At 37.0% G+C, this 23,738-nt stretch overlaps 1 protein-coding gene across 5 annotated transcripts in view; it reads left to right on the top strand.

Annotated features, from left to right (window-relative positions):
• Window positions 1-23,738, top strand: part of XRCC5 (X-ray repair cross complementing 5) — a 49,482-nt gene that overhangs the window by 14,502 nt on the left and 11,242 nt on the right. For 4 of the 5 annotated variants that reach the window (XM_032693611.1, XM_032693613.1, XM_032693612.1 and 1 more), the window contains 8 exons: window positions 1,696-1,808; window positions 5,286-5,348; window positions 6,051-6,188; window positions 6,848-6,938; window positions 8,201-8,328; window positions 13,072-13,268; window positions 17,569-17,662; window positions 19,103-19,172. In XM_032693611.1, coding sequence (XP_032549502.1) covers window positions 1,696-1,808; window positions 5,286-5,348; window positions 6,051-6,188; window positions 6,848-6,938; window positions 8,201-8,328; window positions 13,072-13,268; window positions 17,569-17,662; window positions 19,103-19,172 — 894 coding nt within the window. The remainder of the gene's footprint in view (window positions 1-1,695; window positions 1,809-5,285; window positions 5,349-6,050; window positions 6,189-6,847; window positions 6,939-8,200; window positions 8,329-13,071; window positions 13,269-17,568; window positions 17,663-19,102; window positions 19,173-23,738) is intronic. The other variant, XM_032693614.1, reaches the window with a different exon arrangement.

Here is a 23,738-nt window from a genome sequence, read left to right as displayed (position 1 = left end):
GTGCTGCTACCTCTGTTCTGTTTTCAGATCTCCAGCTGTACTGATAACGTGAATGCTTTCATAGCGCTGCTTTTTTCTAGATGAGCAACTGCTCTAGTTATTCTGCAATTGGAAAGATGAAACCATCAAAGGAAGGTTTAGTGTTCAAGAGCCTTTTAGCTTTAAGAGGTTCAATCTGAAGTAGTGGTATGCAGAACACTTCTCTTAGAACCTACAGCTTCTTTCTGAGCAGATTAATTTCCTTAGAAGACTAAGGCCCCAGAAACAGCAGGAAATATGTACTTATTTTTAAAAATGGAGTTAAGCAAATCAGTTTAATTTTTTGCAATTGTATAGATGTATTTTGTTGCTAGTTTTTTTCCTTTCCTTTGCTGTTTGAATCCCACACAAGTAGGGCAAGTATATTAACTATAAAGGGCAGAACTATTCAGATAACAGTATAGAAAGTGCTGTTGAATGAATAACATAAATTGAAAATTAAGGTAAATACTGGGGTTTTTTGTTTAATCTTTTTCAATTGTAGTATTCATAGAGGTGTTTTGTAGCAGTATCAAATAAAGTCCCAATGACAGTGTGATTTTAAGTGGAAATGATAGTTAAAAGCTAGTAGTCTATTTATGTTTTATAACTTCAAAACTATGTATAAAAAAATCCACTTCTTATAGTGAATATATTTTGAAGCATTTGTGACTGTTCTCAGTTAATCTGCTGACTGCTTATTTTAGTAAGTAGTTGTGGGATAGTAGTAAAAAAGAAGTTATGAAAGTTTAGTGTGAACAAAAGAGGCCAAAAATTTCCCTGTCAGTGGTGTGATATTTCTTATGCTTAAAGAGCTGCTGATGCCTCCTGGACTTTTGCAGATCTTTTGAGAAATGTTGTAATTAGAGAATCCTTTGTATTTGCAGTACCCATAGTGAAATTTCTTTCATTCTGCCTGTGTGATTGCTTTTCAGTTTACAGGAAAATATATCTGCTTGTAGGTTTTTCCTCCAGGGATTTACCTCTGTTCCTTCTGCTTTCCTCGCACCTGAGGATATCATCCTTAGTCTGTGGCAGTATAATAAAGTGATGATGTTACAGTGAGGTTATTGGAGCTTGAGGTAGGGGAATAAGCAGTTGGAACAGATGATACCTCTGAGAAATTACAGCTTCCTGCTCAGTGGAAATATGCCTGTGATGTAAGGCATGGGAAGTAAAACACGGAAATGTATAGAAAGACCAGTTCTGCATACAAGAGTGATTTGGTTTTCCACTGTGTGAGGGTGTATTTTGCTTCCAGTGTTAATACCTTTTATTCCCTGAATCTTTTCAGGTGTCATCTCCTGTGGTATGATTTGTGGTATGTTTGAAGTTTTTCATATTATACTTGCAGGGAGTGTTGCAATCTGTTTGCTGAAATCTATTCTGTGAACATAACTTTGGGCAAGATGTTCGGTTCCCTTATTTTCTTTCCTGCTCTCTGAGGGTGCTTGTGTTACATAAAATGATGTACAAGGAGTGCAACTGCTGTTCATGAAGTACATAATGCATATATGGGTGTGTGGTTTTTTTGTTAACAGGGAAAGTAATTTGATGAGCATGTGTGGAACGTAGCTGTGGGGCATGAATGCATTGTTAAAATATTCAGAGAGCTAATTTTGGTGTTTAAAATCGTAGGCCCATATGCTTACCAGATGCTCTTCTCTTGTTCTCCAGGTTTTCGGTATGGGAGTGATATAGTTCCTTTTTCCAAGGAAGATGAAGAGCAAATGAAATACAAAACCGAAGGAAAATGTTTTTCTGTTTTGGGATTCACTAGATCGTCTCAGGTATGGTACTAAATTTCTTCCTGTTCAGCTTCCTGGATTATTCAATACAATCGATTTTGGTTTGAATTCACTAAAGTCAAGGTATTGTGCTGGGTTTCAGTACTTGGAATTGAGCATTTACAGTCAGGTATGCAGGGGTGACTTACTTGCTGAGTCTAGTACATGTAAGCAGTATGTGGTCTTGTGAAGGAGTGAAGCTCATAAATGTGGCTATTGGACCCTCAAATGAAGCCAGAGCCACTGAACTCAGATCTCTGCAAAGTGAAGACTGAAGTATTGTGGTCTCATTTCATCTCACAAACTTAAATGCTGATGCCAGACCTGCAGCAGAACATGATCTGTCTTCTGTTCAGCTCATGCAGCAGCCTTTCTGGCTTTGTCCAGCCACAAGTGTGGCTTCTTTTTAACAGAAGAAGCTGCTCCCTTAACATTATTGTTAAAGAAAGTGTGAGAACTGAGTCCATTTATTCATCGTCAGTTTCATAAGGATTAGTTTGTGAACTGTAACTTTCTTCTTGTTTCTACCATTAAAAAAAAACCCTAAATGTCACGAAGACTTCTTAGAACTTAGACAAAGATAATATCATTCAAAAACTCTCCATATTTCCATGAGATACTTGGTGTTTTTATGCACTTACCTGTACTTGGGGTATTGACTTTGCTATATTCTTTTTCCCTGACAGTTGTAAGAAACTTACATTGAGCAAGTACCTTAATAAAAGTTAGCCAGCACAAGGTGATTTCCTGCAGGAAATCCAGGACTTAAGAACTAGGAAAGCCTTAAGCAAAGGCTTAACAAAACTATTCTTGAAGCAGGACACATGAGGAGAAAGTACAGAGATGTGAGTGCCAAGTAATTGCTGGGAATGTTAGCTGCTCCCTCTTTTTTTTTCTCCTGGATATTTCAGCACAAGGTGACTGAAACTTTACTCTTCTTGGAGTTATCTGGACCCAGTTCTCTTCACGAATCACAACTAAAATGAAATCATAGGGCAGCTCTACGCCTTCTGTTTTGACAGCTCCCAGCCCTCCTGCTCTTTGACATGTCTCAATGCCTGAACAAAATAGAACCCTTGATAAAGGCTGAGGAATCATTACCTTTATCAGGAAGGAAATATGCTAATGAAATAGAAAGTATCTGAGGGAGCTTACTCCCAAACAGGTGTAGCTAAACATTTTTTTACTTTATAGTACATTTGGCACAGAGACTCCTGCGTGTTGCTGGATGTGTGCTCAGACTACTGCAGTGCAGTGTCAAAAAACATATTATTAACTGAGAAACTAGAAAGTTATGTTGACTTATTGAAATGCAAAGCCAGCCTAAATGGAAAGTGTAACCTGGTTAGTCCTTCAGGACTTTGAGAACTTAGTTGTTAAGAAACAGGGGAGCTTGTGTACTGCAAGTAATTGATGGAGGAAGCATGTCGGGCTTGAGCTTACGTGCCCTAAATTGGCCAGAACCAGAGAAGTGTTGAGAACTGCTACATCCTGCACCAGAAACTGGATCTAACAAGGGAAATGTGTCTGAATCCAGTACTTCAATGAGACAATTTCTTGCATCTCTTCATACGTCATTAGCCTGCAGCTTAGTCTTATTATCTTCATTTAAATCTGTAAGATGTATTTCACCATGGGCAGAGTTTTCTTACGCTGGAGGCTGGCCTCCTCTTTTGATTGAAATCTGACTTCTATTGAAAATGGAAACTAAGAGGGAAACAGATGAGGTAAATCATGCTCCTGTAAGTGAGCTGTTATTTCACATGGGTTTTTATTTTCCCACCATTGGTCAGATAGTGCAGTAATACCTCCAACTACATAGTTAATAACTATAGGAATACCATCAATTTCTGGAATATTTTTGGTTCACATAAATATGCATTGAAGAATTAACAATTTGGTTTTATTATTTTTCAATGCACAAAATATTGATTGCTTTTTATTAGTATATACTTTTCTTGTCTGTGGATTTCATAATGGATAGAAATTATAACCTAAAGTGTGCTCTGGTCCTGGCGCTAAGAGTGTGAGTAGTTATGACCAACAGTAGAAGCATATAACTCAGTGGAATAAAATTATTCAGGTGTGATTGCAGAATTAAAATTTAAGTGTATAGATAATTATATCAGGAACTTTTTTGACTCAAATGGGAATTTTCAAGACCTATGCTTTCACTAAGTTTTGGCTCCTAAATTTTATTGTTTGGAATCATAAAACTGACACTATTCAACTATATGTTTTATAAAAATTGTTTCTTTTTAAAACTTAGGAGAAAAGATAATTTATTATTAACTAGAAAAACTGGAACAGCTCCAAATACATAATTAAAGAAGAAATAGAACCACCTCATATTATTTTCCTGAGTTATTCACATCCCTCAGGAAAGAAGATCAGAGGGTGCTTAAACTTTGATTTTTAATTTATAAACCGTGCCATGTAAATTGAGAAATAATACTTGAAAATGTTACAAAGGGAAAATTTTTTTTTTTGCAAACAAAAAAGTTGTAGTGATACACACATCTAGTTATTTATGCTATACTGAACATAAAATTTCCTGAGCTTTTAAAGACAGAAAGCAGAGAATGATTGTAGGTAGAATAATCTGAGCTGAAGAATTGTGCTGTAACACAGTAAATAGGTCTACTCTGGTGCAAGTCGTCACTGACTTCAACAAACTTAAAGTAATTTGCTAAATAAAGAAGGTATAATAAAAAGATGAAATGAATGAAAAAAAATTTAAAAAAAAAAGAAAAAATATAATGAAGTTAGTTTTGAGACTGTAATTTGAAGAGTTTTCTCTTTAACAGAGAGAGGTCATTTTAACCAGTATTCATAGTAGTGTGCAGTCTTTGTGACAAGTTTTCCACTCTTGCAGGGTATCTGTGCTTGTGTCTCAGTCTTTGTATCTCCAACTATGCCAGTGATGTCCCTTCATGAAACTATTTTTTGTTTGTTTGTTTCTGAGCCAGCCATGTTCATGAACAGAATAAACTTCTGCTAACAGAAGTACTTCTTTGCCAGCACAGCTATATATACTCCAGGTTGCTGTCAAAGAAGGTTTATTAATTAAGGATACGACTTTTTTCAGCTCCTTTTTGATGTATCTTTGCTAGAAAAAATGAATAGCATAGATGTGGTGTCATTTGGGTTTGGGTCTTGTATTAACTACTGTGGTTTTTCACACTGACCTTTGAATTACTGCAGATTTATTCAGACTGGTAACAGCTGCAGGTACCACGGTCTTTCATTCCTGCCCATGAGTAGGAAGGTATAAGAATATCCTGCCCAGTATGATTGAATATCCATGTTGTGTGATAAACGGAGATATGGGCTTACAGGGCTTTAACATACAAGGCTTTAACCTCTGTGCACAGTAATTATTCAAGTGAGAAGCCACAAAATTTGATGTTAGTTGTTTTGTAGTTTAACATTAGTGACATTTTCTTTACATCAGGCTAACTTTTGGTCATTTGTATCTAGATCCAGAGGCATTACTACATGGGCAACCAGGTTCTGAAGGTCTTTGCAGCAAAAGGTGATGAGGTAAGGTGAACTGAAGTTTAATACTGTTTAATGCTGAAGGTATTTTGCTGTGGAATGGAAAAGAATAGTAGTGGCACTTGAGATTGTCCTGTTTTTCTGTGTTAATAAATACTTTTAATGCAACTTACAGAAGTCTTGTTCCATTGCCCATTAGGATGAAAATAAATTGGATTAGATCCCAAATGAATACAGTATCTCATGAATAATGAGCACCCGGTCGATATTATGTTTGTGCAAGGGCATGTGGAACCTGAAATTGGAGCTTAAGTCCATTCTCCTGGAGAGCAACAGTGTGTCCTGTCCTGTCCTGTCCTGTTATTTAGAACAGACCTCCAAATTATTTTAAGTATTGTAGGTAAAAGGCTCACTGTGGTGCTTTTAATGAGTACCTTTCAGAGTCTGACTTCCCTCCCTTTCTCTTTCTCTTGTAATACTTCTGAGAGCTCTTCTTCTTCTGGTGAAAAAGGTAGAATGTGCTGGATCTGAAGTTTACTCAGCTTTGAATGGATCCACTATCAGGATGAGATTTGACCTTTCTGCTTCTTCAGTTTTTGAACATGAAAAATGCTTGTGTTCAAGTTACAGCTGAAATTGGAAGTAGTCTTGACTAAATAAGTGCTTTTAAATTCACTGTGAGAGATGTATTTCAGCAGATGAATAAGAACTTGCATGATTCTGTTGCCTCTTTCTTTTCCCCCCTAGAATGCAGCAGTTGCTTTTTCTGCCCTTGTTCGTGCCCTGGATGAGTTGAAAGTGGTAGCTATTGTGCGCTATGCTTATGATAGAAGGAGCAACCCGCAAATTGGAGTAGCTTTTCCGTATATTAAGGAAGCATATGAGGTAATTTTTCACTCTTACCCTTCTGCAGAGAGCCGCCTGAGAGACCCAGAAGCAACACAGTATGTCAGAATTTTTGCAGCATATGTTTCAACTGATCTTAGTTACGAGAGACTATTGAAAGAGCTAAATATGTATATGGCTGAGCAGTGACGGAGGTGGGGGTGGACACAACAATCTTCAGTCTTTTGAAGGGTATAAACATAAAGGATAGAAAGGAATTTTTTAGGGTGGCATGAACTGGAGGAGGTATTTCAGTAAAGAAAAAATGAGGCAGAGAATGTTAAGAAACCAAAACCAACTTTTGACTTTGAAACACAGTAAGCTATGATAAAACCTCCTAAAGTGCCAATATATGGGTTATTTAAAGCATGGCTGGTTGAAACTCTGCACAAGAAAAAGGGATCAGATGGCCTGGCAGGTCTTTATTCCACCAGGAATAAAATGAGGAGTGCAACCATCAGTATCTTATAAAATATAATGGTGTGTTTTATTCTGATTAAAACTGTTGCTCTGCAAATAGTTCATTTAAATATTTTAACACACACAAACATTAGGTCTTCAGATTTTTCTTATGTTTATATTGTCCTGATACGGCACTCTGGGGATACAGATATTTGTTTTTCTTCAGGCTTAGTTGTTTCTTCTTTCCTCTTGCTCAGTGTCTCATCTATGTGCAACTACCCTACATGGAAGACCTAAGACAATACATATTTTCATCCTTGAAAAACAATAAAAAACGCATTCCTACAGGTGAGGTATTTGCTGGTCAACTGGAAAAGTAACCTTCTTGTCATCTTCTAAGATACTCTGTCCAATGAAAATACTCTGTCCAATGAAAACATATGTCATTATTTTGCCTTGGGGAAAAAAACCCCAGCCATTTGGGCATCATTTATGGTGATGTCATCTTGAAGTGTAAGTGTGTATCAAAGCTTTGCCACTTTAAGTTGCAAGCTCAGCAGACTTGAAGTTTGCAGGCTGTCCTTTAAACTGTCCTGTTAAATGACTTCGGGCTCTGGTTGTGGGATCGTCAGTCTCACAGGATCTCTGTGACAGATCTGAGATTTACTCCTCTGTATCCTTTGATCTTTGAACTAATTTGTGAGACTAAATGGCCAAACCTTGTGGGATCTACACTGTGTGATTTTCAGGCTAGAATTAGAACAGAGGCAGCTGCTCCATTGGTGCAAATTTGGTCCTGCAGCCAGTTGCAGTGTGGCCTGTTAACATAGTGCGCAAAGGCAAAGACTGTATTTTCTGTGATGTGTTGTTTATTAAGCTATGCACTTGCTGGTGTCCAGATTCAGATGGAGGGCATCTTTGGAGAACCATAGAACATTGAGCCACACAAAGCTTGACTCACTGTTCTGAGAATTTTGCATAGCAATGAGTCTAAATGGATGTAGTTTAAAATCCACTCCTACTTCTTTCAGTTGTTATGAGATCCATTGAATGGGCACCTGCACATCAGGGTATACATAGCATGCTGGTTTGTTTCTGAAACAGTTTCTTTTTTCTTGCCTGTAACCAGCAGTTTAAGAACAAATTTAAAACCTGTCTTGCCAAAGCAGTAGTTGGCTATTGCGAACTGTGTTAATTTGCAGTCATAACTTTAAAAATTTATATTGTGCCATTTAGTTTTTCAAACCAACTGTTCTCCATATTTTCTAAGTGGCCTATAAACCTTCTGTTGCAAATGAAAACATCTTGAAAAAGAAAAAAAAATTAAAGCAGAAAGGCAACAATAATTGAGGTCTTGGGGAAAAAAAGAAAAGGCTTTATGACTTTACACTGTAGTCCTTAAATACAGCAGAGGTTTATTATTCTGTCCATTATCCATAGTCTTTATTGGTACATCTAAAACTGCAGTGTATTCTGTGGCATGTAATGACTTGGTAAAAATCTCATGTTGTGATCTCATGTGAACCGAATCTTCAGTTATAAATTGTTTCAAGAAATGCATCCATCTGGAAGTGTATTTAATTTTTCTTTGTATGTAATTGCTGCCTTAGTGGATCAGTTGTCTGCTGTTGACTCATTGATTGATTCTATGAATTTGGTTTATGAAGATGGAGAAACTTTTGAGGACCTGTTTAAGCCCAGCAAAATCCCAAATCCTCACTTTCAGAGGTTATATCAGGTGAGGTGAACTCTTTGACATTTTTTAAAAACTTCTTTTGTTGAGGCTTTTCATCTTTCTGTCTTTCTCTGATTCACATTGGAAAGATCTGCATTGTGCAGATGCAGCTATAAAATCTTTTGCTTTTTAAGTATGGGGTAGCTGGTGACTTTTATGTTGTCCCTGACATAGATTTATTTTTAAAATTTCCATTTCCCAGGAAGCAGGAGAAATTATACCCGTGCTGAGGTCTCTGCAGCAGCATCAGTGATATTCACAGGCACTTAGACTAGACAAATAAAAACTTGAATCTTCAGACTGTATTGCAGTGATCACAGTGTGGACATAGACTGTCTTCAGCATTTGGGCAAAGAGAAAAATGAGCTGAAAATCATGGGTCTCTTTAGCTTCTCATTCTGTGTCCTATCACTTTTCTGTGCATTGTTGCATCTAGCAGTGATTTCAAACCAGGTCAGTCTGAGGTGAACTTTTTCAGTAGTAAATGGTTAACATTGTTGACATTTAAAATGTTCCATTTGGGTGTCTAAGCTGATGCACTTTATGGGCAAGCAGAATGGTTTACACTTCTTGCAGTTATTGTATCAAACTGTCTACATTTTGATTTACATCCTTTCATATAATGAAGACTTCCATTGCAACTGTGAGGATGAGAGACTTAATTATACATTGGAATTCGAGTGTTCAAAAAATGACACAGCAAATTTAAAAATAAGGAAAATTATGTTGCAATTTATGCAGCTGCAGAATTGTGTAGTATACAGAACCATGGAGATATATTGAGTGTGTGACTCTTCTTTGAAAATTCACCAAAAATGGTATTATAGCAACTATGTTCATATCTCAGCAATTCCAAATTATTTATTTCAGTTTACAAGTAGGAAGAAGATGCTTTTTAAGTTAAGAAAACTTACCCTAACTTCCCAAAGCCTTGCTACCTCAGTACTGTCAAAAGAACCAAAGGATCTGAAGGTCACTGTGTGTTTTAGGAACACATGTAAGCCCAGTCTTCAAATCCTACTCTGATTGACACCTGAAGAACTCAGTGTTCTCTTCAAATTCCGCCAGTCATATTGACAAGACAAGTGTGCAACTGAATGCAAGATTTGATCAGTAGAAGGTTATTGCAGGGCAAGAGCTTAAAATGAACTGACCTCTGCACAACTCTTATTTTAGGAAGGATTGTTAAGCTTGGGTGTTGCAAAACAAATATGGCTTTTCTTGTAAATGAAACACATAGGGGATAGAATTTCCTCTGTTATATTGCTAGATGCAATTTTGCATTTTTTTGGTTTAGTGGATGTCACCTATCAATGAAAGAGAGGATTTTATAGGTGTGCTATTTGTCTTCTGAAACGGTATGATGATGTTGTCCCAGCATTTGAGTCAAGTGCTGCTAGAAGAGAGTAACTGCGTAACTCACCAGTTTCCTTAGAGGATAATGGGATTTTGTAAGGTGAATGCTATTGGTGGAAAAAGTATTTATTGACTGTTTGAATGTACAAGGTAGGATACAGTTTCTGTCCACAATGCTTGCTGTTTAGAAAGCCCTAAATTACTAGTCCTCTTAGTCCTTTCTTTTGGCTGTGTGCAGCCCCATTTGTGTGTCTTAGTGCAAAATTACTATTAATCCATATAAGTTGTTCCTTCCTTTGCTGCAAAAATGTTCCGGATTTTTAGTATTTTGCTCCTAGGCCAAGTGCCACTGCTGATTCCTTAAGAACTATGGAGAAAAATTATACACCATCTTTTGATTATAGCCAGTAAATTGATTGGGCTGAACAGGACCTATAAATGGTTTTGAAAAATAACTCTGAAGAAAAGGATGAACTCCTCCTTCATTTCCTTGCTTTGTTGCCTCATGAAGATATTTGGAATGATAAGTGACAAGAGCCAGAATTTAAACAGAAACATCAAGCTAAATTATATCTCTGGAAGTAGTGGTAGGCATTAGGAAATGACAGAGTGGGTGGAAAGTAGTTGTTATTGCTTGCTGGAGTGGAAGATGAGGAATATCCTATATCCAGAGTTTCAACTTTTATTCCTTGCTTCCAGAAAAGCCTAAGTGAACTTCCATAGCTTTGTAGTGACAGACTTCCAACGTTATTGTTTAAGTTGTCCCTCTTAAATACAGGGATTTGAAGCACCTAAGATATTTGGGAAATGCAGTGCATTTTATTTGCTAGCCAAGTTGTTCAGCAGTGGTTGTGCAGAGACAGACATGGGGAGAGGTTTGTTGGGATGGTGCCCTGTAGCATTTCATAGTTCATGGAATCCAGCTGCAGAGTCTCCATCTGAATGTGCCATCATGGCTCTCGTTAAACCATGGATAAGTGACCTTAGAGGATTAAGCTGGTTTATAAATGGTTGGACTGTGTGAATATTCTCTTTCAAAACCCAGAGCAACTGGGGAGGTGAGGTTGCTCATGGATGTCTGTGAGGGCTGAAAGCCCTCACAAGTAATCTTATCTTTGGTTGAATTGTTGTTGGAAGGTCATTTTGAAATCGTCACAAACTGGGTGTAAACTGAACTCTGAAGACATTTGTGTCGGGATTCAGTTCACACAGGTTTAACCTCAAAAGCCAGCTAGCTAGTGTAAACTGAGTTGTCCAAATCTACTCCATAATTATGAAAAAGAACTTCGACCAAGTGATTGATCCTTCTTATTTTGGAGATCAAAAGTACATGATAGTTGTGGTTTTTTAGAGTGAGTAGGGGACTGATAGAGACTAAATGCTTATCTTTTAGATAGCTGAATCTCTCTCCCATCTTCTAAGGCTTTAAGTACTATCAGATTCCAGTAGAATTTATAGATTTGCTAAAATATAGTTCTACAAAAGTATGTTCCTAGATGCGGTTTGAAAGGAAACAAGGCAGAATGCTTTCTTGCAGTAAATTTCTGCCTGTTTGTGCATTTGTGCCATTCCTTATTATGGAATTAATGATGTGAAAAGCCTACTTTTACATCTGTTGACTAGTATCTTAGTGTGACCTCTGTTCCTGAAAGCTGGCTATGTCTCTGAAGTGTAAATGTAAGGAAATTAAGAAGAGCAATGAGGAACTGGTCCATTGGTGACAACATGCGTGAATAGAACGGCGAGTCTGGAAGGCAATGATAGTGTGGGTTGCCTTCTAGCCTGTGAAGGTAGGAAGAGTTCTTGCTGGGCGCAGAAGGAGGGAAGCAAGGTCAACTCCAGGTTGTCTGTTTAGCTTAATCTCCATTTAGTACCTGAGTTTTGATGGTACCTGCTATCTCAGATCATCTACTTTAAAAACAAGTACAAGCGGAGGCTGTGGCTATTTGTGGCAGTTTGCTCAGCTCTTACAGCTGCACACATAAAGATTTCAGATATGAAAGCCTGAAAAACATATGCACAACAGGGTAATTAGGTTGTTTGCTTTGTCAGTTTAATTCAATTCCCTAATGTTTTTTTAATACTGGGGGGGGGTTGTATCAGAAGAGCCATTACTGCAGCTTCCAGCAACATTTTTACTCTCTTTCAAAATAATTATGCCTTAAATCATTACAAGTGTTTCCAAATGGGTAGCCTTATACAGCTGCCTCCTTTGGACACTATGTTCTCTAGTATGGATTGGAATCTTAATGGCAGCATGAAAACACATTAGTATTGATGTGTAGCATATGGTCTGGATTTTCTTTATTGGCAGCTTTTCAAAGTGAATACAGGGTTTTACTTGCTTTGATTTTGTTTTTTGATTTAATGTCATGCCTGACAGCCAACAAGGGAGCAAATCTACTGTATTCCTAGTTTACTGAATAGTTACCTTCACAGTGGTGTCTAATGCACCCAGTGCAATGGTAGTGGAAAAAATTTTTCTCCCATGTACATCACATGTTTTGATGTATGTGTATGCATGCTCTGGTATCTGTGTATATATTTGTAAATGCACACACCTCTCTAATGCTATCCCATACTGTTGTAAAGATTGTAAAGATACCTACTTTACTTTTAAATTTCTCAATGGAATTTCTGTAACCCTCCTCATTAATCTCATCTCTCGCCCTCTCTTTGGCTCCCTGACTGTGTGCACTGACTTTAGACTTGGTGAAAGTCCTCTGTATCTCCTTCCATCTGTTCCAACTTTGATGTACATCTGTCAGTCTCCTTCATTCCCTTCTTTCAGAGCTAAGTTCTAAACATACATCTATTCTGTGCTTCATCTGTGCACATTTAGCATTCTCTCTTTCCATTTGCTCTTAAACTGGTGAAAGTTTCTCCTGTGTGCATACCGAGTTTTACTTACCAAGAAGAAAAATTTTCTTTGAGGGACAATGGACTGTGACAATAACTGGAATACATGATTGAGATGTATCTCATTGCCTAATTTTGGAATGTGTAGAAATCTTTCCTATGTGACTGTTCTGTAATAGAACTGCATTTTAAAGATAGTATGAAGTTAAAAATATGAACAATTGCAGATGATTGTTTCATTCCTAGGATTTTCCTAATAATTTTCGTAGAACTCATTCCAGTGAGTGTGGAAACACTTATCTGCATCAGTATTCTTGTATAATATCATGATTAATCTCCTTAAACAGCTGATCACTTTTAATGCACTCGTGAGCTGGAATATTTTCTAGCAATACAAAAGTAGTTTCTTTAATATGGAAGATATTTTGCATGTACCATATGGTGTCAGGCATACAGGCATTATATTACAAGCACATAAAAATTTTACTTTTTGAAAGTTTTACTTTGTTCAAACTGTTTTGTCTCTTGCAGTGTTTGCAGCATAAGGCTTTTCACCCTGACAAGCCACTGCCGCCAATAGAGCAGCACCTTTTAGAGATGCTGGAGATGCCCTCTGTGGTAAAAGAAAGGTGTCAGGCTCCTCTGGAAAGAGTAAAAGCACTTTTTCCCCTGAAGGAAGTTGGCAAGAAAAAAGAAGAGAAGACTGCTCAAGACATCTTCAAAGACAAGTAAGTTGGAGATGTATGATGGATTTTTTTGAAACTTTTTTTTTTTTTTACACTTCAAGTTGTTTTTGCTGGATGAAGCAGGCTCAAAGTCTTTTTAACAGAAAGTCAATGAGTTACACACTGGAAAAGGTGCTGATGGATGGAGAATATTGTGGTGCCACAGTGTGTCTGGAGTATTTTGTGAATAGTGGTGGTAATACTGTTACAGTGCTAGACACACCAGCAACCAGTTTGTAACTTCTATATGTCTGTATTTGCTGTCACAGAATCACAAAATCCATCTGGAATGGACCTCAGGAGGTTTCTTGTACAACCTGCTGCTCAAAGCAAGATCACCTGTGAGGTCTAAACAGGCCTTCATCCAATCTGGTCTTGAAAACCATCTTGAAAACGATGGTGACTATGCATCCTCTCTGGGCAACCTATTGCATTGCTTACTGTCTTCTGATCAGACAGTTTGTCCTTCTGGTGGTTATAAAGTAGTTCAAGGGAGTCTAATTTAGTTTAGAATAAATGCCATGAAGCTTTAAATTAGCCATAAAGTGGAGTCATCTTAGCATGCTTGATTTAGGTCATTCTGTAGCTTTCATTTTGAATACCAATCAAAAGAAAAGCAGCTTCATTATTATCAGCTGTGCAATTAATGTGGTTTTCTTGGAAAAAACCAAACTGTTATGGACTCTTCCTGGAATACCTATTGTTTGAACAGTTTCAAGGTAGGATTTTTTGTTGTTGTTGAATATACTGTATTTAGTTTATTTGTGCTGCAGATAGGAAGAATAAATGCTGAATTGCTACTGCATTGCTACTGTCATCCCAGCCAAATCAATTTGCTCAAACAAAATCTGCTTCTTAGAGCTTAACTTGTTGAAATCTGTAATATAACTAGTGGGGCCCCTGGGATGTTGGAGTGTTCTCAGTTAGCTCCTTCTCCCTTCTTTTTGTCATTTTTGGTTCAGTCATTTCAGCACTAGGAACAACGTCATTGAGGTGCTTTGAGTTCTTGCTTAGCTTGCCTGTCATATATCCTTTACCTTGGATTGGCTAGAGCCTCCTCCACAGTTAGCTTTGGGAAAAAATGACATAAGACTCCTCATTTTGCTGCTCAAGATTAATGACCACATTTCTCTATACAGACTAGGAAACACCTTACTTTTTGTTGTTGTTGTTGATTTCAGTGTGTGCCTGTGTTACCTTGGCATGTCTGTGAATTCATACTGATTAAATTCTCTTTTCCTTACTCTGTGCCCCAGTTTCTCTGTGTGTGTGTGTACATACATACATTTATATGTGTATTTTAAAAAGGGATAGAACCCTTTGTTTAAAAAACAAAAGGGGGGGGCAAATTTGGGTTCAAGCAAGCTAGAGAGAGAATTTAAACAAGAAGCAGTGACCTATTCTTGGTAGATGCTTAAATATATATCTTCCCAAAATCATCTATTTGACAAGGAAGAAGGAAATCTATTTTGTTTAAAAACTGGTTTCCTTTAGAGAGGTGATAAAAGCAGCTATGAAATTGAGATTAATTGAGAGTAATTGAGATAGAAATTGATGTAGGGCATTAAAATGATTTTTAAAAAAATCTGTAAAGGCAGTGAAAGAATACAGACTCAAGTATTAACAGAAGAATGAATGGTAATAAGATTTTAAAAAATTGCAAATAAAAATGGTATTGCTGTAGTAATGAATGGGAGCAGTAGTATTGTCATTGCTACAACAGTAGTGCTAACTGTATGGTTTTGTTCTGTGTTTGGGGAAAAGTTGAGTGATATAACTTATTCACTTGATAAAGACGAGTACATCACTGCAACTGTGCACTGGCACAGGTTGCCCAGAGAAGCTGTGGACGCCCCATCCCTGGAGGTGTTCAAGACCAGGTTGGATGAAGCTGTGAGCAACCTGGTCTAGTGGAAGGTGTCTCTGCCCATAGCAGGGAGTTGGAATGAGGTAATACTTAAGTTCCCTTCCAAACCAGACCATTCTGTGATTCTAAATTCTATATTCTATGAGATTCAACTTATTAAAACTATCATATATAGGCAGTTCACGCTGAAATATTGTGAAAAAGTTGGCTAGAAGATCTCTTGACCATTATTTTTGTTTCCTAAAACCGATCTGTGTCTCCTATCATCATATTAACCAGATTCTTCTGTGCTTAATTTTTAAGGTCTAATGAGACTAAGGCAGCGTAATTGTAGACATCATACCTTAATACAGATTTCAGTATTCAGCATTGATTTGTATCACTTTTGCTAAACTCTCTAGTTAAAAAAAATCCAGTAAAAAAGAAACCATTTTACTTTTTCCTTCTTAGGTTGGCTGTGGAGAGGCTATTACCTCATCCAGCTTTGCAGCATGTGAGAAGCTTCTATATTAATGTAGAAGTGGGTGTTTTAAATTAATCTTGTATTTTATTAATTTTTGTTAAATAGTAATTGCACGTTTTACAGTTTAAAAATACCGCTAATCAGCGCATATTCTAAATGTCAGATCCTCGGCTGGTATAAATGGGTATGGATTCATTAGTTTCTGCTGTGCTGCACTGATTAATGACAACTGTAGATCTGGTCCTAGGCAGTTAAATGTAGCGTCATCATTTATTTTCTCCTTCCTACAATCCCAAAGCATTTTGAATCAGTAAAAATAACGCAGGAAGAAAAAGGTTTCAGGACATTCCAGTTGATTGCCACACACCTTTTGGAGAAAAATATTCTAAAAGACAGTTTTCATTGTTCTTTGCACTTTCTATCAAACCACGTCAATATACAAGATTTTTGGTTTCAGTGGAAGTTCTATAAACTCACTGGTGTTGATAAGTATCAGTTTCTCCATTTCTGTTCAAAACAATCAAGCAACTTGTTCAAGGTTAGTCAGAAAGTCAGTGGAGTTGAGAATGAAGCAAGGTATCCTATCCTTGTCCTGAGGCATAACTAAAGTCATCATTCCTCCTAGAGTGATAAGTAAGGTTATGCTGAATGACAGGAGTTGCTGAGGAGAAGGGATTTCATTTCAGTAGTGACAAAATAAAGTAAAGGACGAGAAGACTACAGAAACAAAGTGAGATAGACACTGATTGTAAAGTAGGGGAGGAGTGTGCTACAGAAAGCAAAAAGGAAGACTGTACAAGTTCTTTCCAATAGTTGATTGCTTCTGTAACGTGCAATGTAATTTTTGCAATCAGTTCTAACCTTGTAGAATACAAAGTGGCACCTTGTCCAGGATCTCTGGCTTTGTCCCTGTGTCCTCAAGCAGTTTCTGTTTTTCCCTACAGTAGTAGAATTTTTCATAAAAACTTGTTACTTTGTTTTGAGATTCCTTGAACACAAATCCTTCTGTTTTGATTGCTGAGTAGCTTTCAGTCATTCTTAAACTGAAATCAATTTTTCTGTATCAGTAGCCTGTCACATTATGTGACACAGAACATAGTATCTGATTTTCTTCCCCTTTTGTGATTATCTGGATTTTTCTCCTGTTGCCAAGATGTGCTCTAAAGTTTAATATGTTCCATGTTACAGTTAAGTTCCTAACATGAATGTACACCTTGGTATATGTTATCTGTAAGGACAAAGCGAGAAAGAAGCCTAAAATCACAATTAGCTTTTTAAAAACAACAAATAGTCCTTTTGAAAGCATTTTGAGATGTAGCTTAAAATGTCATAAGAGAGTTGTGATGTGCTTAATTGGGGCTTGTCTAGCAGATTTTGATGACTGTAAGTGGACTCTTATAAAGCTGTCATGTGCTGATGAAGAGTAGGGGTTGTTAGACTCAAAAGCCACTGTGTAAACAGGTTTGTATTACCTATAAATTCCAAGACAGGAACTAGCAGGTAGTGACTGAAGAGTAAACTAATTGCTTACTTAAATGTTATATTTTCATTGCCATTTCGTGTTTAAAACAAGTCTGGTGAGAACACCAAATATCGTGTATATATAGTGTAAATTATTAAGGTTAACTCAACATACAGGTTCCAAATAAAGTGATTGGAGGTATTTTGTATTTAAAAAGGTGAAGGTGTGTATAAGTAAATTTACACCTGAAATAAGCACGAATAATCTCATACCTTCAACAAGTGATGCCTTTGCTTTATGCTAAGATCAAGTTTGATCGCTGTTTCTGCTGTCTGCTTTGTGCAGTCTATGGGGAAAAATGAGACGTGGTTTAGTGTTGGTTTTGGAACAGTTATGTAATAAAGTTACAGTTAGTTCAGTGCATATTTCAGTAATTTACTGACTCCCTAGTTAGTAGGCAGGACAGTTTACTTCAAGTGTTTATATTCAGTTTTGTCCTTCTCATTTGCAGCAGCGAAGATGAACCCCGCCTTAAGAAGCCAAAAACTGAAGATGAGGAAGAGAGCTTTAGCATCCTAAAACTTGCTGAAGGCAATATTACCTCTGTAAGCATATTTTTACAAATCTGATTATGAAGGGGGAATATTCATTCTCTAAGTCTATTATAGTGAATATGCAGAATTCCTGATTAAAGGAGGGTTTCTAGCTGAAACATGACTGAAATACTGTCTACTTGTACATTTGAGTTTCTGCTAGAGATTATAAAGACAACTTTCTCTGCCCTTAAGCATATGTTAGCATAGGTTTCTGTCAGTCTTGGATATTTTAGGACAGAATTCTTTCCCGGTGTTTAGAACTCTAAAAGGCAAGCCTGAGGATCTGAAGAAAACAGAATTGGAGTTCAGTGGTTGAATTTTGTTCTTGCTGTCTTTCATATCACCTGCAACATAGAAGTTACCTCTTTATAGTTAATTAAAGATATTGCTGAGATTTTAGACACTGTTCTCTGCATTAGTTGGGGTTCTAAATCAGAAATTGGCTTCATCTTGCTGCTAGATCTAACTTAATTCTATAGGTAGGTGAAACCTGTATCATAACTGTGCCCTTCCTTTATTTGAATTTTTTTCCTATGATGCGAAAAACAAAGATTTTGTATTGAGATAATTTCTCTTGTTTTCAACCATGCTATTCTTTCAGGTTCGTTTTTAAAAATATGTTATTGATATTTATAAAAGATTTAAAATCTAAAACGATTTCAATATTCTGTACTCCTAATATAAATTTCTGATATTTCCTGAAAAGTGGCGTTGCCAGATTTAGAAGAAACATGATGAGACCAAGCAAGCTTACTGAAAAGTCCACAAATTACTTTGACAGCAAAGCATAAAAATTTCAAAAAAAACTTAAGAGAATTTGCATTCCTGATAGAAAATTTTAAACAGTGTGGGGGTTTTTTTAATTAGAGAGTTAATGCATCTGTTTTTCGGTAAATGTTAATTTATATTTGACCTGGTTTTAGTTCCTTTCTAAGGTTTCTGCACCTGTATGCTCATTTAGAGTTTCAGCTTTAAGATGTGCCAGAAATGGTAGATGACTTGAGGGCAAGCTTTTAATTTTGGTTTCTTATTGGAATGGCAAATCACTGATTCTGAACTCATGTGCGTGGAAGCTCCCATTCCTCAGTAGGCATCTGGCTGGATTAGGGAGGTCTAAGAGGTCTGTGCTACAGAAGGTCTCAAAGCTGAACTAGCAGGTAATCTGAATTACTGTCCTTGTGTCCTCTCAGCACCAGAGAACGTGGCTGACTGGTAACAGTGCAGCATAGTGAGTGTAAGTTCATCTTGCTCATGTCATAACTAACCTTTGCTGGGAGTACTGTGCATTAACACACATTGGAAGACTTACATTTTATGAGTCAGCATGCAGAGAAGTGTAGAGCTTCTGTTTCCATATTAAAACTAAAAGAAATACCAAGATTCTTGTTGCTCTGCAAGAAGAGAGAGATGGATATTGGCAGAATTTGTATAATTTTTGTACCTTTGTAGGTAGGAAGTGTTAACCCAGCAGAAGATTTCCGAATTCTGGTGAGGAAGAAAAACGCTGACTTCAAAGATGGTAAATGACTTTTTTTATATCTTAATTATATTGGTGGCATCTTCAGGGTTCAGTAAATGCAATCTGATTAATTAGTGCTATGTGAGGTGCTCTGGAATTTACAGGTTAGTTTCTAGTGGCACTTAGCAAAGAAAGGTGTCTCTCGTAATTCCCGTTTCACCTTCCCCAGTTAAAAGTCTCAGGTACCTGTGTTTGAGTAAAAGAGCACTAGACAGCTACACTGAGGCACCTGAGCAACCCCACAGGTGTTTCTAACAGAAGATCCCTTGGTACTCACTGACTGCCTCATTCCAACTGAATCTCAGCTTCTAATTCCCAGGATCTTTCTGGCTTGGTGTGGAGGGCTGTTGGGTATGTGCAGGGTGAGAAACCTGTCTTCTGCAGTCTACTTATTCTGTTCCATGTAGAAAAAAAAAGACTGTGATGCCTGGGATTTAAATCTTTACATGCAAAAATCATTTCTTACTGCTTGTGAGCAAAAGAAAGCACAGGTGACTTTAGGGTGTTATAGGCAGGTAGTATGTGTGTATGAAAGATGAGAGGAGGCTCTGTGTGCACTGACTCTATCCTCAGGATACAGCAAGACAGGGTTTTGATACAGAGGAGAGGAAGAATACAAAGCACAGGTCAGGCACCGTCTTGCATGCCCTAAGTCTGAAAATGCAATGGAACTATCATTTGTTTATATGGTATTTCCCTAGTAGAGTAGCTATATAGAGATATAGGTAATCCAAAGGTATCTTAAAAAGAATGCACAAGATGGATGGGGTCCTTTATCTTTTAAAGGGTGGTTTGAGGGTTGTGGCAACGTTAAACTTGATCTGCCAAATAGTCACTAATGTCATGTTTCTTTTCAAAGAAGGATTTGCAGAGGTGCTTAAGTGAGGTGCTAGGTATTTCAGTAAGGCATTTGGTCCTTTTAGACATAGTTGAGGAGTGTGTTGAGTAGTATATTGACTTGGGATATAGTCTGTTAAAGCCTACATAGCCATTTCTCTCCAGAATTTCCAGACCTGTAAACCAACTAGCTAGCTTTTTACATGGGTTTTGTATTAGATCCAGAAGAAATTGTTTATTGAAAAGATATTTGGAATTGTGTTCTTAAATCTCAAACATATTAAGATGCAGTAAAAAAAACATTGTACAACATATTAGAATACAGACACTGTGAAACAGTTGACTACTTCGTTACAGTAATAAATTTTATCATGTAGGAAAGCTTTAAGGCAGAAATGAGTATAGTGATTACCCTTGGAGATGGCTTAACTAAAGAGTGCTTAAATATGTTCACTTGGTAACTGTGCAAGATAGATAACTGCAGTACATGTTTGGAAAGTTCTGAAATTCTGAGCAATTTACTTTTATTCTGTGTGATCTGCTCTGTAATGATAAGGTGTAGTTAAACAGAATGTAGTGCAGTCACTCATTTAAAGGAGACATAGGAGACACTATAAATAAAAAACACGCTCTGCATATTATCTCTTTCTTTTGGCTAATCCTTTTTATGCTTTAGGGTCTTTTAGGTAGCTTAATACATAAAACATTGTAGGCATGTTTTTAATGGCTTGGTGTATTGCACTCTGGTTATGTAAACAGTTTAATGGCACACATCCTCTTCAGTCCACAGCAAGTCTCTCACCAAAACTGTAAAGTTAGCAGTACCAGAGGATGCCAAGGGGATTTTTTTTCTTTTTAAACAGCTTGTAGGAAGTCCTGATGGTGTATTTATCATCAAAAATGAGTACCAATACATTTCCACCGTGCCCTCACTGGGATTTGATGGTCAGGATTTGTACCATTCCCAGCAGAAACCTTAAGTGCAAGTTGGTCCATGTCTGATACTGTGTCCCACAGCAGACCAGAGCAGGAGAAATGCTGCATTCAGTGTTAGTTAGAACTGGGCCACTAATATGTACATGCATATTTTTAGAAAATCAAAGATTTTTAAATTGTTAAGGATCTTAGGGATAGGTTTTCTGAGACTGGCAGCTCAATTCCTGAAACAGTAATTGACTGGTTTTAACTGACAACTGTAGTTTATTACAGTAGGGATCTACTTAGGATTACATGATGAGTTGTGTTGTATGGTGTCACTTAGTGGTTAATGTTGATGTTCATGTAGCTAGAATTGTGTTCCCTTCTAGATATCTTTACTTTCTTATTTGCATTCAGGGCCAGAGAGACGTCATTTTATGCAGGTCTTATTTTGAGCAGGTTACAAGTACACAGTCATCACAAAGAGATGTGTTCTGATAATACCTGCTGATGTTTTTGTCAAAGAATGCACATAAAATAGATTAGTTTACCTGAGTAGAATCTAATCATTGCTCCCAAGGATGTACAATGAGTTTCTTCATTGCTGTGGCTGCAAAGAGGATTCTCAAATGCTGTGATTCTCAAATGAGTGATTTGCTGTCTTTTTAATGCCAAAGGAGTAGCCACATGACTACCAGTTCATCCTGCTGGACTGTTTAGATGCTTCCATCCGTATCTGCATCTCTGGAGAGCAGATCGTGTCTGGTGTGGTGGGTTGTATTTTCATAGGCTTTTGTAGAAGAAGGATCAGAGGAGTAAAAACAAAGATACTGACACATGCATAGTATTTCCTTTGATTTGTAAATTTTCTGTGAGTTTATAGGCCAGATTTCATTGCATCTTACAGGACTCCTGTCTGAGAACATGATGCCAGAAGTCCTGTAGTTGAAAAGCTTTTTTTTTTCTTATTTTACTGATTGTCAGGGGGGAGAGAAATCTGCAATGACAACTCAACGGTTTATGGACATAAGAAAAAATGTCCGGAGACAAACTGTACCAAACTCTCATTTTTATATTTATAGAAATTTTGTTAATGTTTTTAGTCCTAGGCATTTCTAGAAAAATATAGTTAAAGGAGTCAGTAATTGCACGAGAACAAAGATGATACTTTATTGCAAGATTTTCTGTAGAAATAGGTATAGTTAATTACCTTTCTGGACCTAAGTTAGTTTTTAGAAAAGCTAATATTTAATTTCATTTTTTGCTGGCATGTTTTTGCAGTTTGTCTGCATTTTTATCTTACTGGATGTTTTTTGTGTGTTTCAGAGACTATTCATGCTCTATTGCTAGGTAGGCCAGATGCAATGACTGGTTTGAAAATGATTCAGTCATCAGAAGAGTATTTGCAAACCAAATACTTGAGTATATAGAATCACTTTGAAGTTTTCTGTGTATCTGCTTCACAGAAAAGATGAAGCTAGATTTGACTTTGAAGGGCACAGCAATTGGGTGAGACTCAAAGCTCCGAGTTGCAACAAACAGAATTTGAATTAGATGTTATGGGAAAAAGATAATAAAGATCACAGTGATGGTACTCAAACAAAGAAAGAGGGGCCCAGAGAACTTGGAGACTCTCCATCTTTGGAGCTACACGGAGCTTAAGTCTGTGGAGCACTGAGCCACCTGACCCACAGTGACCTGTTTTGAGTGGGAATCGGGGTCATATGTCCTTCAGACATCCAGCTTAAATCATTATGATCCACACCCACAGGCTATTTAGAGAGATCATTTCAAAATTGAACAGCATCTCATAGGATATTGGAGTAGTTCAACAAGTCTTAATGTTAAAATTCATATTTCTTGGCTTAAAGATGAAGGAAGTCCTCAAAAATTAGGACAGTTTTCAGTTCAGAATTTTTCTTCTTTTCAGTTATAAAAAACTGATACTTATAGAGCAGTGTTTTAAAATTATCAGATGTTTTAACTGATTTGTCAGTGATTCTTAGTTTAAGCACTGTCCCTGAATACAAATCATTACCACCACTAGCAGATAAATCAAATGATTGACAACAACAGGAGGGTTTTGTCTCAGGAAGAACTGTTTTCTTAACCTAATCTATTTTTGTAGGGTGGGGGAAAAATCCCCAAGGAATTGAACTTGGACTGTAATAATGGACAGTTTTGTCTATTATTATTGTGTCATCTGGTTGGCATAGTAATCAAGACCAAGAACTAAACTGAACAAACATGAAAATATAACTACACTTTTGCACTATAACTCTTCAGAGATAACAAGTGAATATAATTGTTCATGACATATTTCACAAGAAATGACAGCACTACTGAATGTATTTTACAGTAGCAAATGTATCTGAATGCCAGCGGGGAAGGGATTAAATTCTGTTAGAACTAAAAGATCTTCTATGATTTTTTTTTTCCTGCCATTCTTCAACCTTTAATAGCTACATTTGTTATCTAACCAGTCAGGCAAGGTAGAAGGAGGAAACAGGAGATTAAAATTTCTTGGGATGTTCTGCAGAATGTGATGGTTATTAAGAGTACTGGAATTCCTGTTAATGCAAAATGTAGAAGTCTGTTAATTCACTTCCTTAAATATGTGTGTGGGATGAAGTAAGTTGGGGGGGAAGGAAAAAAAGTTATAATTACACAGCAGTGGCCTGAATAGGCTGTCAGTTTGTAACTCAAGGACCTACTCTTCAAAACTTCAATGCCTGAAATTTGTCTGGGACACATCAGAGTTAATGCTTATCACAGCTTAGTTGAAAAGTCATCTTTATGCGGAATACGCCT

The sequence above is a fragment of the Chiroxiphia lanceolata genome, chromosome 7 (genome assembly GCF_009829145.1).
Source record: "Chiroxiphia lanceolata isolate bChiLan1 chromosome 7, bChiLan1.pri, whole genome shotgun sequence".
Taxonomy (NCBI): Eukaryota; Metazoa; Chordata; class Aves; order Passeriformes; family Pipridae; genus Chiroxiphia; species Chiroxiphia lanceolata.
Note: the sequence above shows the minus strand (reverse complement) of the source record. Positions and strands in the feature narration are given on the sequence as shown.